Source organism: Ambystoma mexicanum, chromosome 7p (genome assembly GCF_040938575.1).
Source record: "Ambystoma mexicanum isolate Mex_15411 chromosome 7p, UKY_AmexF1_1, whole genome shotgun sequence".
Classification (NCBI taxonomy): domain Eukaryota; kingdom Metazoa; phylum Chordata; class Amphibia; order Caudata; family Ambystomatidae; genus Ambystoma; species Ambystoma mexicanum.
The window spans coordinates 875155677-875173059 of record NC_090939.1 but is presented as its reverse complement, the minus strand read 5'-3'; the positions used below and the strand labels follow the sequence as shown (position 1 = coordinate 875173059).

Sequence of the window (17383 nt, the reverse complement as noted above, 5' to 3'; positions counted from 1 at the left end):
AGTAAAACCTGAAAAATACATGGATTAAAATGTGATTCCTGTTCAAGTTCAGGACCTTACTGGCAAGTGACATGTTACAGAGACTCCCACATGAGGGAGGGAGCAGGGTCAGACCCAGCTGGCCAGGAAGATAAGATCACTCCTTTGAATTCACAAGAAATATTAAGTGCTTTTATGGCAAGATGGGGTCAACAAAGTCCAGAGGCCGGGCCTACATACAGATCTTGGGAACAAAAATATGCATGGCCTTATTTTTACATAGTTTCTATGGGAAAATCATGATTGTTGATTATCTTGGGATCTATAATGCGGACAATGGCTCGAATATCATAAAAAATCTTATGAGAAGACATATGTTGATAGAAATTCGACCTTGGGAACTGACGTTATAAGCTGAAACGTGATGGTAGCTTCCAAGAAAATGTCACGAAGCGGAGATTCGGAGAGATGATAGCTTATTAAATTAGATATCTGTATAGAAATGTCATGCCGATAACCTATAATTTTTGAATAAATCATGAAAATATGTCATTCAAATCTGCAATAGATGATGCTTATCTATGCATTTTTTTAAAAGTTGTGTTGTAGCTTTAATGCTCATAAATGAAGTGGCCAAAAATTGATATGATATGTTATTTATAACATGCTTAATACCCAGGGGTTCCAAAGCGCTGACCCGGGGATCAGACCTGTGTTGTTCCGTGTCGTCTTGCTTCCAAGGCAAGCATGTTGCCCCTGAGCGATCCTCCCAAGAAATTGCATTTCAAAGGGGTGGAGTTACAATTCACAGGGAATATGCCTAGTAACTAAAGGAACCAATGATTTAAATGCAGATGGACAATATATGTCCAACCAGAAAACCAGCTGGCACCTCCTAATTTAGATAATTTGGGGAATGGTTAAAGATTTATAAGGAGACGCACAATGGGAAAGGGGAGAGCTGTCTGATATCATCTGAGTGGGAACTCCTGGAAAAAACTGCTGGAGAACCAAGATGCCTTGGATGTGAAAGAAAACCGGGAAAGACAGAAGCTGGTACCCAAACTTGGAGAGGAAAATAAAGGGATGTATTCTGGAGGTATCCATGAATGAACCTGGAGAGGCCATCGAACCAAGTCCCTATGCGGCCGTGATATGATTCAGGAGCCCTGATGTCTTTTCCTAAGCACCAAACCCAGAGGTATTCTATGCAAGTAAACCTCTCCAACCAAACCAAGTCTTGTGGGGATCTGTTTGATTTAATATCTTCCTATTATTGATTGGGAAGATTAAGTATATCCTTAGCATTGTTACTAAATAATAATGTAAATATCTCCCCTATAGCCAACTGACACAGGGTGATTTTGTTGAAATCCAAAATCAACAACATTGCTTCCAGTATGGATAAAAGTACAGTCTGTTAAAGTAATAGGCTACTCCTGTTTCTCATTGCCAACCCCAAAATTCCCAAAAGGAAAGGGGTGTACTTGTCAAAATGAAATTCCTAACTAACTGTTTACCATTTGCCAGACCCTGCCTGAAAGCAGAGGGGTGCTGGGTGCAAACTGAATATCTGGGTTTTGCTGCTAGGGCACAAAAGTGCCTTGCCAAATGAAATAAAGTGAAGTCCCTAATTGAAAAGCATATTCCATACTGTCCTAATGAGGGTGGGAAAGGTACTCCTGGTAGAAGAGAGATTCTACATCGTATATAGTGAAGGAAGAAGGGATATATATATATATATATATATATATATATATATATATATATATATATATATATATATATATATAGTGTTCATTTTTAAAAGTCGGGTGTACACCAACATTGTAAAGCATTGCCAAGCGTGCAGGGAAATAGAAATACAGATCGCTGCGTGTGTGAAATTGTATTAACCAACAAAAAAGTGTTGCATGTTATTCAAGTAAACTCCATGCAAAGTTTACTGTGAAGTTAAATTGTTCCGTCATGGCCTGGGTGCTGCACAATTCATTCCTTTTAGAGTATTGTGAGTGACCCCATCATTTGAAATGCTTAGATGACCTGTGTGTGTTATTTTTTTACATGAGAGCAGGATTGAAAATGCACATGGAGTTTAAGATATTTGCGGATTTTATTATCAAAAAGTGAATAGTGTTCAACTGCTTTGTATTGAAGTTCGTGCCACGGAGAAAGTGGTGTGTCTTGTGATTGTGCAAATATTAATTTTCCTATTCTTTAATAATACACACCGACCTGATCCTTGACTGATATTTTTTTAAAATTATTATTTGTTTGTTTTTAGTTTTAACAAGAAAACCTTTACAAAAATAGAAAATTACAATAACAACCATTTGCGCAATAAAAATGTGACTAAAAAGTGATAACATGAGCCCCCAAGGAAACAGGTGGAGACTAGTCATGCTCACTAGTCGACCTATATTTACAATTTGTTAATATCGACAGTTTTTCCAAAACCTTTACTATTGCCACAGTGACTGATCTATTGCACAGCAGGGAGGGCTTACCATGGTTTAATATGGTAAAAGAGGGCTAGAGTGAATTCTGTAACAGGTATATTGGTGTGGCGCTCTTTATTGGGGGGGGGGGAATTGCCTACATCGATTGTTGCTGCATTAATATCTTCTACAACTTGTTTTGAAAAGGGAATTCAGTGCAAGGGTGCACATATTGCTTATAAATCAATTGGCTGGAGTCACATTTGGCTAAGACATTTCTATTACAGCTGCAATTAAGGCAGTACACCTTTTAGAAGGCTGCTTAGAAATAGTCACGATACCTCCTTTAAAGAACAGAGCTAGTGCACAGAGACCCGAGGGGTGTGTGTTTTGAGAAGGTTGGTGGGGAAAGAACATTGTCATTCCGATAGTCATACATTTAGCATTTTTTAGGGGCGTCTATAAACTTACCATCAGTTGGTTTCACAGAAATGGATTCAAGTAAAGTCATCAGCATAAACTACAATCCCAATCCAGAGAAGAGGTCTTCACAGGGGGAATAATTTACCTCGTACAAGAATACAATTCAGAAGTTAGTGATGCCTCTCCAGCTTCCGTAATTTGCACAAGGTCAGCACCTACCACAATATTTGTTCCAGGTTTTTTGGTACTTTTTAAATCAAACTTTCTATGGCAACTACGAAAAATATGGTTTATACAGCTATCCTGTGACAGAATTCCATCTGCCAGGGCGAAACAGCCTGAGCTTTTTTGATTTTCTTAAGTGATGTGCGCTAATCAGTCCTCTTTCAGCTTCCTTGTGGTTTGGCAACATGACAGTACAATGTGCAGTGCACATTCCTGGCAACAGACTGATGGAGCACAAAATGCCAGCAGCCAGGACCTGCCTTTAACCATGGATTTTCCTTAACCTAAATTACATTAGGTAATGGAGTGCTTCCAGAACCAAGTGGCAGTTGATTAATAACTAGATTTATGCCATGTCTGCTTAGGATATGGTGCTCCCTGGGAATCCACAACTGTACCAGTCAAAACCTTCTGGCATCACTTTATTGTCAGCTAGGTTTCTAGAGACCTTCCTGTGATTGCCTCCTGTGCATCCACTGTCTGGGACATTTGGGTTCAGACTCATCAAAAGCCTTTTCCGTCCCTGGGAATGGTTGGACACCTTCTAGGAAGGCAGCAACTGCCCCCAGGGGCTAGGGAGAAGTTCAGTGCTTCAAAAAGGACAGCCTCCACCAGGCCCAAGAAAATCACACCAAGTTGGTAATGAACAGAGGCTCCATCATGTAGGCAAAGTTGCAGACGACAGAAGAGAAGCAAAAGTTCACAGAAAGGTCCGGCAATCTTTAAATCTCCCTTAACTCCCAAACTTCCTGTCCCTCCTCCCCACTTCCTGCAGGCTGGGCACTCTAGGTAAGACATCTCCAGGCAGAAGGTTATGAAACACAAGCCCAGAATGGTTTCCTTCTAACCTCTTGTAAGAGGTCCAATCTGCTGTAGAAATGGCCTTCTTAAGGGTACGAGGCCACCTCAGCATACAGTGACTATATCGAACAACAAACAGTTATTTAATAACGAAAACTTTTACAATGAAAAATGTATTATATATATATATATATATATACACACATATACACACACACATGGTAGGGTTACAAACATAGGAAAACAAGGGGGTTTTTGGGGGTCCCTCCGAATTTAAAAAAATTAGAAGAAATCTTATTTTTTCGTGGTAAAAACGTTTTGTTAAAAAATACGTCTCTGTTTTTGTATTCGTTATAACCACATAGAAGCGGTCACCTCTCCCTCTTGAATCATCATTGGACTACTGAAGAAGGATTACTCATGGAACGTTACTAACGGTACAATCTACTCTTCCACAGAGTTTAAGACAACCGTAGATAATGGGCCTCATCACAAGTTGGCCAGTAATGGGTATTCCCCATTGCATCGAAATTCTGCATTTTTCCGGCGCATTAACCCCCAGCTTTGTTCCGGGGGTAAATGCTGCCAACTCATGTTTGGGCAGACCCTTCAATGCAGCGGTAATAGCGTTACCACCCAACTGGTAATTAGGCCCAATGTATATTTAATGGTTGAGATATTTGATTTCTCTCTGCATATATATGCCATTATTGGTTTCTGTGATCCATTGTGCCCCATTCACCATGCACATTAAGGTCACAACTCCACCACCTGGTCCACTTCTTCTTTAACCCAAACCCTGACCCTTTGTAAAGCACCCGGAAAAGGGAGAGGTCCACCCGCCGCCATCAGCCTAATGTACAGTGCTTTAGATTAGAACAATCCTTTTGCTAAATAAATACAAATAATTTTAGCTCTTGAAATCCAAACGTCCAAAAATATTTGTAGTAACTATTTTGCTCCACATATAACAATAACAGTGAGCATTCATATATTGCATATTACAAAGTTACCCGTCTCTTGGCTTACACTTGGAACAGCACTTGAAATCCATGGCCCCCTTCCAAGTGAAAATGAAATAAAAATGGTATACAGCACATTGCATGGGACACACCTTGCAATGGCCACCACAAACAATTGTCCTGAAGAGCTTGAATAATATTTGCTACCCTACATTTTGACACTCGCTTTTTCAAACACAGAGGGATGAAGGCTGGAATAGCCAGGGTTCAAAATGGTTAGATGCCAGCCTGCACTAAGCTCGCTGACCCCATACCAACTTTTTAATTTGGGCAATTAGGTGTCGCGTGCGACGCCCATAAGCTGAAACTATTGCACCAGAGTACAGCTAGGGAGGAATGACATAGTATGTGGGTGTCGTTTGGTTATGTGCCCACCCATTGCCATGCTAATCCATATGGCCATCCCCACCCACAATTCCTGCCTCTGCCCGCCCAAAACACCTCCTCGTGGGAACTCTTTAAGCTTGCTTTATTCAAGCCTTACCATCAGGCTTTGCATTCAAAGTGCCTGCCAGGGTTTGTTCAAAGCAGTCTTCTGAGAGTTGATGGCTTAATTGGAGTTGTAAACACGCAGCAGGTGTAATAAAAATGTCTTACCAGCCCTGCAATTTATAAACACTCTGCTTGACCTTCACTGTTGTCCTTTTAAAAACAAGTCTTGGCAAAGCCAACATTTGTGGCTTGTGTGTACGTTTTAAGCTTTTGCCAGGCACTGTTGTTAGATGCCCAGGTACTCGCACCATTATGCACCTGCTACCATCAATGGCCAGTTAACAACACGACGGCTGCGCCTGGCAATTGCCTTTCCCATGCCTACACAAAAGCCCAAACAGTTGTTATTGCCAATGCTTGCCTTCTGATGCCATCTTCTACCAGAGGCTGCAGACCCCTGGATCTCCAAATGTTGTGTACTGCAAATCCACGACTCTTTACCATTGACTATGTTGGCTAGGGCCAGTGGGGGTTGTAGCCAAAAACATCTGAAGAGACAAAGGTTGCAGAGATCAGCTATCTAGCCTCAACACACAGTTGGGTGCATTTGCAGCTTTGTCGCCATATAACGAAGATAGCGCAGCAGTGTGCGCATATTCACCTCGCATCTCACTCTGGGAACAGGATGGTATCATGGGTTCTATACCCGATCAGGTCGACTCAGCCCTTCAACGCCAGAAGGACCCCGCCCCCATGGGTCAATAAATGAAATACAACATTGTGGGTAATAATAATGGGAATAAGTACCATCGTTCCCCAAGCACTGTAAATATTAACAATAGCTGTGAACCCAGTCTCCACCTAAAAGGGCTTATCCTGTAATGAATGCATTTTACTGATGCCCCCTGCCATGCCAACATTCAACTTCTTCTGTCACTTCCTATAATGCCCTCGAGAATCAAAGACTGATAACAAACAATGTGCCATCATTGTTTTGTGATGTGACTTCGCAGACCTCTACATATCCCAAGTTGGAGGGGGGGGGGGGGGTGCTCAAATCTTTTGGCGCCCAAGGCCTCGCCATTCCTACGACCCGCCCTTTTGAGAGCGAGAACGATAATGAGGGTTTAACAGCAGGAACCCACCTACCACAGCAACTAGGAGGGCACAGGTTTTGCTTTGTGGGCGCGCATGCAAGCCTCAACGCAACAGGAAGTAGCTCGGTTTCATCATTCTAATTTTGTAGGTGCTTTAAGAAAAAAACAGAACCACGAGTACATGTACTTCCTCTCTTTCCCAGAGCCTCCATTCACAATGCACTGGACGATTCAATAGCGTCATGTGTGTCGGCTTCCAAAATAGATAGTTCTAGAGAACTCCAATGACAGCCCCCGTTCCCCATAGTTATAATGGTTTCGTTTCTTTAGATTTGAAGCACACCGCCTAGAACGTTAACACCTACAGGACCCAATAGTTATTTTACAGGAAAACATTGCTCACGCCAACACGGTGCTGCCAGTGAGATCCTGGTTTTGAGGCTTAAAGAACCTTTAACATATGTGTGATGCCAATGTCCTGCTCCTGAGATAAGACACCAACTTGCCATGCTGGCTCTTTTAATTTAACTTTTATATCCAAATGTGGACATCCAAGGCACGCCGGTCAATGCCAAGTTTGGTAGAAATTAAGGATGGGTAAAGAAGACCCCAGAGTGCCGTGGGCCAAGCTAGCTAGTGTGCACGGAATTCCACCAGCCGCTAAGCCATTCACCACGCTGTCACCCAGAGCACATTCGTGAGAACTGTGTGTGTACGTGCCCTTGGTTTGGACCCTGGGGAGGTATGCCTTGCTCTCCTCCCTTATACGTCACCAAATATCCGTTATTTTCTCGAAGCACCTCAGAGCAGAGAGAGAGAGAGAGGTATTCTCCCTCTGACAGCTCGCTCCCGTGATGCATGCTCCGTTTGCCTGCGCACCCTCCCGCTCTGCCCTGCGCTCTGGAAGCCACGCAACACAATGTTTTCACGCTTCTCAGTAGCTGAAGAACCCGGTCTTGTCATTTGGGAAATTACGACTTTGCTTCCAACGCACCCTCAAAAAAATGACCACGGTGCCCACCCTTTCTTTGTTACACAAAAAAGCACCAACATCAGCGAAGGCAAACATGCACCACCAAGTGACACAAGACTCACCCATTTATGGCGCCCGGTCTTTTGAGGGGTAAGCAGCCTGGAAGTTTGTCCTCTGGACACGGGAATATTACAAAAATAAACCAGGACTGAGAAAAGGTTCTCCTGATAAGGAAATTCCCCTCCCTGCGTGCTTGCTGCTGTGGCTTCAAAGGGCTCAGTGTCTCAGTTGCATTTTAGATTTCCTGTTGGTGAAGCACACGGTTCCCTATTTGTATATTTGTGTTTTCTAAACGCAACGGAAATGCAAAAAAAAAAAAAAAAGGAAAAAGTCTTTCAACATTAAATCCACACGAAAAATGACCAACCCAGAGAGGCAAATAACAATAAAATCCAGTCGCAGAGAAAGGAGATGCTGATGCTTGCACTGTGCTCCCTTGCTGCGCGCGGCTGTGGCTGGAGACTTCTTTGCAAAGAGCGTAATGGGGCTGAGAAACCTGACCCTACTTTAGGTCTTATTCGGTTTACTGCAACAACAAAAAAAGGGCGTTATGTTAAACCGGTCCCCGCTATGGCTCCTCAACCCGTTTGTGCCACCTCCCAGCCAGTCCAGGCTCTGCTGCGGTGGCTACTGCTCGCACCGCTCCCAGGACTGCTACAGTGTTGTCAGTGCCTTGGGGGAAAATAAGCCCGACCTACTCTTAAAGAAGCCTCAAAACAAGCCTGTTCTACAAAAAGACGTCGACTGCCTTGTGAACCTTACTAGAATGGTACATTTCATTAAGAAAGCGCAGTGGCTCTCTGGTCGGTAGTACACTTTACAGTCTACGCGGCATGAGGCTGCCACTGGCGGCTCTCACCAATTTGAAAAGGTGCAACACCAAGAGGGGGAAGGGTCATTAGATCGGGGGTGCATCATTTATGCCAACATTTTGCTACAGCTGGGAGGGAGATTTTTTTTAACAGAAATCGGGAGAATTGTATTTTCCCATTGGAATTAATTCGGGTTAGACATATTTTTGTTATGATATGATATGATATGATATGATATGAGATGATATTTTTTTTCTGCACTGTCCAGCCTGTAACTGATTTGCTCTTTCCTAAATTATGGTGATATTGGACTCATGGGCCAACGGTGAGCAGGACTTTGTAGCGGTGCTACACATAGGGGTAAGCGTGTTGGGAGCCCTACGAAATTTCTTAAAGGATCAAACGAAACACCACGTTCAAAGAAAGATGAGCTTGATAAACCTGATGCCTGCTTGGCAAAACAGGTCAAAATTATTGAATAAAAAATAAAAACTGTGGTGGCACTCTCGATTGCTGACCCTCCATCAGAGCAACCCCTTTTCCACCTACCTTGTTGGTGAACCAGATAACCAGAGGCATCACTATGGGGGGCTGTGGGGGCTTAGAAGGCGATAGCCCCAAGTCTTTTGGTTGTAGCCCCAGATAGAAGATCAGAGGCTACAACCAAAAGGCTAGCTATCCCCGACAATCACGACATTCCCGACTTTAGAGTAGCCCTGAATCTTTGCCAGACCTAACAACACCCCTGCAGGTAACCATCGCCTCTGCTCTTCACCGATCATCAATAATAACAGTTCCTTGCTCAATATGTGCCTAAAATGGAGCTGAAACTCATTGAGTGTCATTCCTAATAGTTTTGATAACATCATTGATACAAATCTGTCTGTGAGCCCAAACTTGGAAGCATTGGTCTCTGGCTCCCCGACAAGGACATCTTCGTATCATTAAGGAATGACTCCCTGTCGGACAATTTCTCTGTCGCTCATAAACACATTGTTATAACAAATTGACGTTTTTTCATACTCTACACAAATATAGCTGCAGAGTAACATGAGATAACGTTAATTACGGCGAAAGTGGTAGATAGCATCCTTACTTGTATTCCTGATTCGAATACACAGCCTATTGTTGAGACCGAAGGCACCGATGCTGTCCCTAACTAGGAATTTGTTCCAAGATACAAGACCGCATTAGCCTCTGTGAAAGTTCTTGCTCCTGCTCAAGATGTTTTAGCATTGCATCTGCGCCCCACTGGTGAGTGTATCTTTATTTTGGGGCCATCCGACCTCCATTTTGCAGCTCTCCCTGCCCTAGACCCCCTCATCCCGAGATCCGAGGTGAGTGTGCCCTAATTCAATCCCATCCAACCCCCTCCTTAAAGTAAATTCAGGCCCGGAGCCACTGTTTAGCTCCCTGTTGCCGTCCTCTTCCCACTGCTTGCCTTCCTGGTTCCCTGTCCCTCCTGCCCACTGTGCCATGATTGGCAGGCCTAAGTGTCAAAACCACCCATCTAAGGCAGCCCTCTGCCTGGCAGCCCCTTCGGCTAAGGACCCCAAGGCAAAGGGCGGCTCCTACAGAGGCAGCTCCAGACCATATCTGCAGGTATCCGCAGGAGAAGCAAGAAGCCAGAAGCCTGCCGTCAACCAACTCTGACCAAAACATAAGTGTGGTAAGGGTGGGGACTGAAGCAATAACTTCACACCAGAAAGCCCTACCACACTTACTAATATAAAAACATTAAAAAAGTTGGTATAGTTGAACTTAGAAAGCGTGCCTAATAACGTAACTGTAGTATAGTTGTTAAAGTTGAATCTAGAAAGTGTGCCTAATAGCGAATCTGTGGTATAGTTGAACTTAGAAATAGTGTAACTGTGGTATAGTTGACTTTAGAAAGTGTGCCTAATTCACATCACTGTGCTAAAGTGTCATGTAGAAAGTTTGCCAATTAGCATCACCCTGCCAAAGACTGAATTTAGAAAGTGTGCCTAAAAGCGTCACTGTGGTATAGTCGAATTCAGAAGGTGTGCCTAAAAGCATCACTTCTGCCAAAGTTTGAATTTAGAAAGTGTGCCTAATATCATCGTTGTGCTAAATGCTGAGTCTAGAAATCTTTCCTAATAGCGTAACTCTGGTATTGTTGAACTTAGATATTGTGCCCAATGTACGCCCCCTGTCTTGCTCTCATGCTTGATCACAGGCGTTTTACTGATAACCACCATATCAAACTACTACGCTTACTCTCCCCTATACACCATCATTCAACTATAACACAGCTGTACTATGACACATTTGGTCTAGCTGTTCTCATAATAACATGACCCCACAAACTCCACATCATCCTAATAAAACACAGCTAGCTGAGCACATTCCGGCTAGCTTAAGCGTCTCTTCAGGCCTAACGCAGCCAGAACTCAGTCTGGGTGTTCACCCTCCAGACTGAACACATCCAACTGATTTCCTCAGCACCACACCTACCGCTAAGAAGCAGCTTTCATGCAACAACCACACCAGCTGCACACATATCCGGTGCGCCCACGCACCATAACACACTCTCTCTCTCTACTGAATGAACTGCGGTTCCCGAGGGCGTTCAACTTACCAGCGCTTTGAGATCATACCAATGAAACATAAGGCGCTATATAAATGCCAAGTAGCATAGCATAACATAAGATCAGACACGCAGGCCTGCACAGTGCCATTCCAGGGTTCCCTAAATATCATTGCCTGCTCTGAAGAAGATGGCATTGAAGCTCTGTGCAATAAAATTTCAACGATGAACAGTCCCCACAAAGCGTGTGACAAACAAGGTGGTAAACGCCAACTTACTCGTAAATCTGTTAAAAGCAATAATCGAGTGGCATTTTCAAACAAGGTATCCCACCCTACATCTTCACGACGCATTGAGCGTAAAGCCACTTTTCTGAAAACTGCATTAACTATGGTCACCAAGGATCAGGGGGATTGTACCGCATGACAAGACGAATTGCGGGGGCCTTTGGATAAATGGCTCTGTCTTGGAAATACCAGCTCAATGCCTAAGGCACGTAACTCATTGAAGTCTGCCCTTGAATCACCTAACATCTCTAATGGGCATAGTGAACTTGGACCTCCTTTGCAAAATGGGAATGATTTTTGTAAAACTGCTGCTGCATTGATACAGTATCCCAATCATGTAATTGCTCCTCAAACCACTACAACATTTGGAAATTTGATCAAACTCGAGGATCTGTGCCCCGCGGTGGACAGTCCTTTTTTAAATCATACTTTTTTGCTGTCCATGTGGAAAACTATACTGTGTCTAGCTGCTATCGGCAGTAAGGATGTACGGCGTGAAGAGGTAAAATGGGAGGGTCCCTTCCCTCAAGCCAGGCCCAAATTTTGGAAGACGACGTCACGGCCAAAGAACCACCGGCCACACAAGTTTGCACCTCTGCCCACTGCCCCGGATGCCAACACACACCGTGAGCATGCTCCACCTGCGTAACCAGGCCGCATCCTGCCCAAGACATGCCGCGGGAACCAAGACGGAGCTGGGACCGATCGCATGGACCAGCTCGACTAAACGCTTTGCAACCTAAGCTGCCATCGTTAGAGATGACATGATGACATAGCCGCAATAGACAGAAACACATGTGCTGCTGCGCACCTGGATCATTCAAACACCAATCCACACAAAGAACATGTTCAGTGCTATGATTTAGTGGACCGCGAACACTCAAAGACGTGCATCGTCATTATTTTCCACATAGGCCAGCAACCGCATCGCAGAAACGCAAGATGCCAGAAGAGTTTGTGTATATGCTTGCAGAGGCTTCATACTACTAACCCTGAGGATAAGACCCTATAGATGGACTGATGCATAAGGAATCACCCTACGCATCACACCTCCTCGCATATGGACATTATGCTACGACATACAGCCCAAGCTGAAGTAGACCTCAGAACAAAACCGACAGGCCAAAAGCGGCTCATAGAGACTACAGAGCTACAAGATGCTGAGCACGCAGAACAGCCCCTGGCTGGAGCTACCTCAACCAAGGTTGCAATCCACATTCCGCACTCTCCAAGCCAAGGTGACACCCGCCACCGCTGTGACTATCTGAAGCAAAATACAAATCAAACCACTGTAATTCTGCCTCAGCTATGGTCTCCCAACACGTGACCCGGCCAATCTGATATAATGCCAATTCCCGAAGACTGAAGAAGTACTAGTGTCACACGTCTGGGACCCCTCTTGCAACAAAGTCGTAACAACTCATACACAGGCGACACTGGGAAAGAAGCACTCTAACGGCAGCAGCAGAACCTGTCCATTGTCTCTCACTGACACATAGGGCCTCATTACACGGAAGGCGGTAATGGTTAACGGCCACCGTTAATGGTAACGGTGACCGTTAACCATTACCGCCTTACTACGAGGTCCCTTAGCGGGTTGGTGCTTTAACGCCTGCTTTTTGCAGGCGTTAAAAACCAACCCGCTAAGGGACCTCGGAGCTAATTACGGCACCGCAAAATTGCGGTGCCGTAATTAGCGCCTTCCCCATTCCCATAGAGCCCTATGGGGCAGAAATGGGAATGGGGAAGGGCAATGGCGGAAGGGGGATTTACCGCCCCACCAACCTTGGAATGGGGCGGTAAATCCCCTTTCCGCCAAGGCGGTGCCGGTATTTTACCGGCATGAGCCATGGCGCTAATAGCGCCATGGCTCACCGCCTTCCGTGTAATGAGGCCCATTGTCATATATTGTTGCCAACACCAGGTACATCACAAGCTGGGAACGACGATGGTCCCTGGCTTTGGGGGCTCACTGATGGACCAATTAGGACACGGGGGGCTAACCACTGACGACAACACCACACAACCAATCACTAACCCTTTCCATGTATCATTTTCTGAGTAGCAATTTCTAGGGGGAACCAAGCGTACCACCTGACCTCTAATCCACCAATAACCCTTTTCAATATATGGGGCCTCATTACGACCCTGGCGTTAACCATGGCGCTATTAGCGCCATGGTTGATGCCGGTATTTTACCAACTCCGCCATGGTGAATGGCGGAATTACCGCCCCATTCCAAGGTTGGTGCACAAGTGACTTTACGGCTCTGCGCCGGTTTATTTGAAAAAGAGCCTAGTGCCCTATATACCGATGAGAAGTCTACGCTCGGTGGGAAAATGTCTGCTGTCTGTCCCCAACTTCAAGCTGAAATCTGGTTTGGGTAGATCATTCTTGGTGATGGCTCCCAAATTATGGAACAGCATGCCTGAAGCGCTGAGGTCAGAAGTAAACCACCTTACCTTCAGGAAGCACTTGAAGACACACCTTTTCAGATGAAGAGGCTGGGGAAAGCAATGTTTCGGGGTCCCTATTAGGCGGCAGTGTTCGTTACTTAATGTCTGTCATGTTACTGATGTGTTGTAAATTGCAAGCGCCCTGATGCCCTCGGGCTACCGGCGCTATACAAAATAAAATACATACATACATACATACATACAAGGTTGGCAGGGCGGTAATTCCCCATTCACCATTGGCCCTTCCCCATTCCCATTTTTGCCCCCATAGGGCTCAATGGGAATGGGGAAGGCAGTAATTACGGTACTGCAAATTGTGGTAGCGTAATTACCTCGAAAGTCCCTTTGCAGGTTCCTTCCTTAACGGCTGGTAAAACCAGCCGTTCAGGTCGGGACCAGCAAAGGGACCTCGTAGTAAGGCGTTAAGTGGTTAACGGCGCCACAACCTTTTACGGCGCCGTTAACCCCTTAACGCCTGGGTCGTAATGACCCCCATGGTCCTATACTGAACCTAACATCAGGGAGCCAACCCGGAGTGGCGATAGGTTTATGGACGAGCTTTCTCAGGTGACGCAAATTGTTACGTCACATAGGTAGAAAACAGGCCCCCGACTCGGATGAGAAGTTGCCTGGAACCTACGCTGCATGAATTTGTCCCTGCTTGTTTCTTCTAACAAACATCAGTAACCAATTGCTATTGTGTGACCCCTCTACTTCTTTGGGACGCGGAAGGAGTTAGGGCCTTCCGAGAGCTGGAGGTCCGCAGACCCCGGGTACGGCTCTGCCGACCACTAGAAATTACCTTAACACGTTGGAGGCCCCAGCAAGATCGTCTGTGATAAGGTGACCCGGCAACGCGCCCCCCTCTGCCGTTGCCCCCTTGGAGGACTGCAGGACCGTCGCGGAACTGCGAGACAACCGGACTGCGCAACCGGAGATTGGTCGTCGGGAACTGACTTCAAAATGTTCCCGCCCGCGGTTGGCGAGTGTCCAGACGCAGTCCAGAAGAGGGGAAGTGGCGAACCAATTGGGAACAGTGTCTGCAGCCGAGCGGCACCAGCAGACAAGAGCCTAATGTGAGTATGGAGCACACAACAAGCAATATTGTGTTGTGCGGGTGGGGGAGGAGTTGTAAATAGGGCGGCGGGTGGTTTTACATTGTTGCAAAATTTGGTGGATCGGTGGTGATTGGCACGTGAGTTGTAGTAGGGAATGGAGCGGAGGTAGTCCCTTCTTGTGTTGATGAGCATAGTGGGTGGGGTAACAAGTCCCCAAGTGTTGGACCGAGTGCCGCGCTGGTTGGTCTGGATAGCAAACACATGTATGGGGGTGTAGTATTCCTATGAGTCGGCATTGTACTTCAATGAGTAGATGAGGATTCCTATTATTGAATGTTTCAACTCGGTGAATAGATGACGGATTCCCGCAGGAGGTAGCTAGATTCTCTCTGAGATTGCGGAAGATAGTTGTCTGGTTAAGTTCCTCCAGTGAGGGAACGTATCACATGCGAGGCACCGCAGCGGGTGCAGACTAACCAAATTGAAAAAGGTGATTAATGGATACTCCACTCCAGGCGTAGTTGGAAGACAGGTGTGGGGATTGTGGGTTTTTTTCGTACAGGGAAGTTGACGCGCATTAGATGTCCAAACTGTGTGTAAGTAGTAGGTTTGTGGTTGATGGTCGTGCAGATTATGGAACCTCCGTCCCAAAGTACCACACGGGAAGGTAACAAATAACTGCCCGTGCAGTCTTTGGGGCCACGGGTGTAGAGTGCTGTCAGACTGGAACCAGGAACGCCGGAAGGATCCCCTGCGACCACTGCAAGGCAAGTAATGAGGTTAGACAATGGCAAGGCAGTTCAATCAGGGCAATAGAGAAGACCCAAAAAGCGGCTTAACCAATCAGGGTGGTCGGAACACCCTAGATGGAATACTGAGGGCAGGGATCAGCAGGTAACCGGCGGCAGCAGAAGAAAGGTGGAATATTAGGAGCACTCTGGATGAAAAGCACACACCTGAATCAGCAGAGAAATCCGTTGACAAAGCCAGGGGTCGAGTATCCAAGAAAAACAGAGCCAAGCGACAATCCAGGAGGAATTAAGGAATCCGTGAAACAGTCCGAGGTCAGTTAGTACACGAGTCAAGGTAACGAAACGCCAAACAGGAAATGCAGAAAGCAGCTGTGAAGCGTTGTTTGCGTGTCTGTTTGGTCCTTTTGAATGTACGGTCTGAGCACATGACTCCAGTCACATGACGTGTACTCCGTGTCACGTAATTCCTGGTCACATGATGCAGAAGTTTCCGTGCAGACAATGGGAGTCATTTCCTGGTCACATGACGCGGTAGCCTTCGCGCAGCCACAAGATGCCGGTGTTCATGATACAGCAAGCATTAGGGACCGCCACGGAAACTCCCAGTGGAGGAAGGGATGCAACGATTCTGGACGATCACTCAAGCCCCTCCTCCGGGTGTGTCGGGTCCAGACATTCAACTGCTGCCATCGGGTAAACAAGGATGTTAGGTGACTGAGTGGGAGGTGACGGGCACCTGAGGGTAAACCGGGTTTCTGGGAACGAGGAAAAGTAGCAGGAAGCGTGACAGAGACCCCACCAAAGGCCCACGACCCCGTGGGCTGGAAGGGTGATCCCGATGGAAACAAGCAACCAATCGGGGGGCATGGACATCCTGAGAGGGAACTCAGGAGCGTTCCTCGGAACCGTAACCCAGCCAGTCCACAAGGTACTGCAACCGCCCCCTACAAAGGCGTGAACCCAGAATGACACTAACCTCAAACAAGTCAGGAGACCCCACCAAAACCAGAGCAGGAGAGGGCACAATACGGGTAGGATCAGGGCACGGTTTAAGCAGGGAGGTGTGGGACACCAGGTGAATGCGCCAGGCAGAAGGGATAGCAAGGCGATAAGCTACAGGGTTTAGGACCTTGGACACCCGATAGGAACCAACAAACCACGGGAGGAGTTTACGGCATCCAGGGATGTTTAAATGGCGAGAGGACAACCAAACCCGCTCCCCCACGCGGTATGTCGGTGCATCCGCCCTCTTCTTGTCAGCAGCCGTTTCATGGATGACTGGTCCTCCCTTAGATGGATGAGGGTCTGAGCATGGACCAAAACATTGGCGGCCGGGGTACTGGAAGGGGTCAAATCAGGAAACGCGAGAGTACAAGGGTGCTGACCATAAAGGGAGTAAAACGGGGAAAAACCAGTGGAAGAGTGTAGGGCATTGTTGTATGCGAACTCCGCAAGATGTAACAAACTAAGCCAGGTGTTTTGGTACTGGAGGGACAGGCAAAGTAAGTACTGTTCCAATGCCTGGTTCACCCTCTCAGTCTGTCCATCGCTCCCAGGATGGAAGGCGGAGGAGAAGCGAGCATCAATACCAAGAAGTTTAGTTAGGGCCTGCCAAAAGCGGGACGTGAAATGAGATCCACGATCTGACACTATAACCTGTGGTAACCCAAATAAATAAAAGACTGACTTGAAGAACATCTGAGCTAGTGCGGGAGCGGAAGGGATTCCTGTACAGGGGACAAAACGTGCCATTTTGGTGTATGAGTCCACCACTACCCAAATTGTGTCGAAACCCTGCGTACGAGGCAAATCCGTAATTAAATACATCGAAACCGTATGCCAGGCTCTCGGGGGTATGGGTAGGGGTTGGAGCAGTCCTAGTGTGCGACCCCTGCGTGACTTACACTGCGCACAGAGCGAACAGGTGTTTACATAGTTCTCTACATCGCGTCTCATCGACGGCCACCAGCACCAACGCTTGAGTAGATCCAATGTCCTTCGTTGCCCTGGGTGGCCGTTG

General features: G+C 46.3%; 1 protein-coding gene across 1 annotated transcript in view; it reads right to left on the bottom strand.

Moving 5' to 3' along the window:
• Positions 1 to 8106, bottom strand: part of SH3KBP1 (SH3 domain containing kinase binding protein 1) — a 1496599-nt gene extending 1488493 nt beyond the window's left edge. The window contains exon 1 of the mRNA XM_069637105.1: positions 7513 to 8106. Coding sequence (XP_069493206.1) covers positions 7513 to 7516 — 4 coding nt within the window. The 5' untranslated portion in view covers positions 7517 to 8106. The remainder of the gene's footprint in view (positions 1 to 7512) is intronic.
• Positions 8107 to 17383: the final 9277 nt, after the last annotated feature.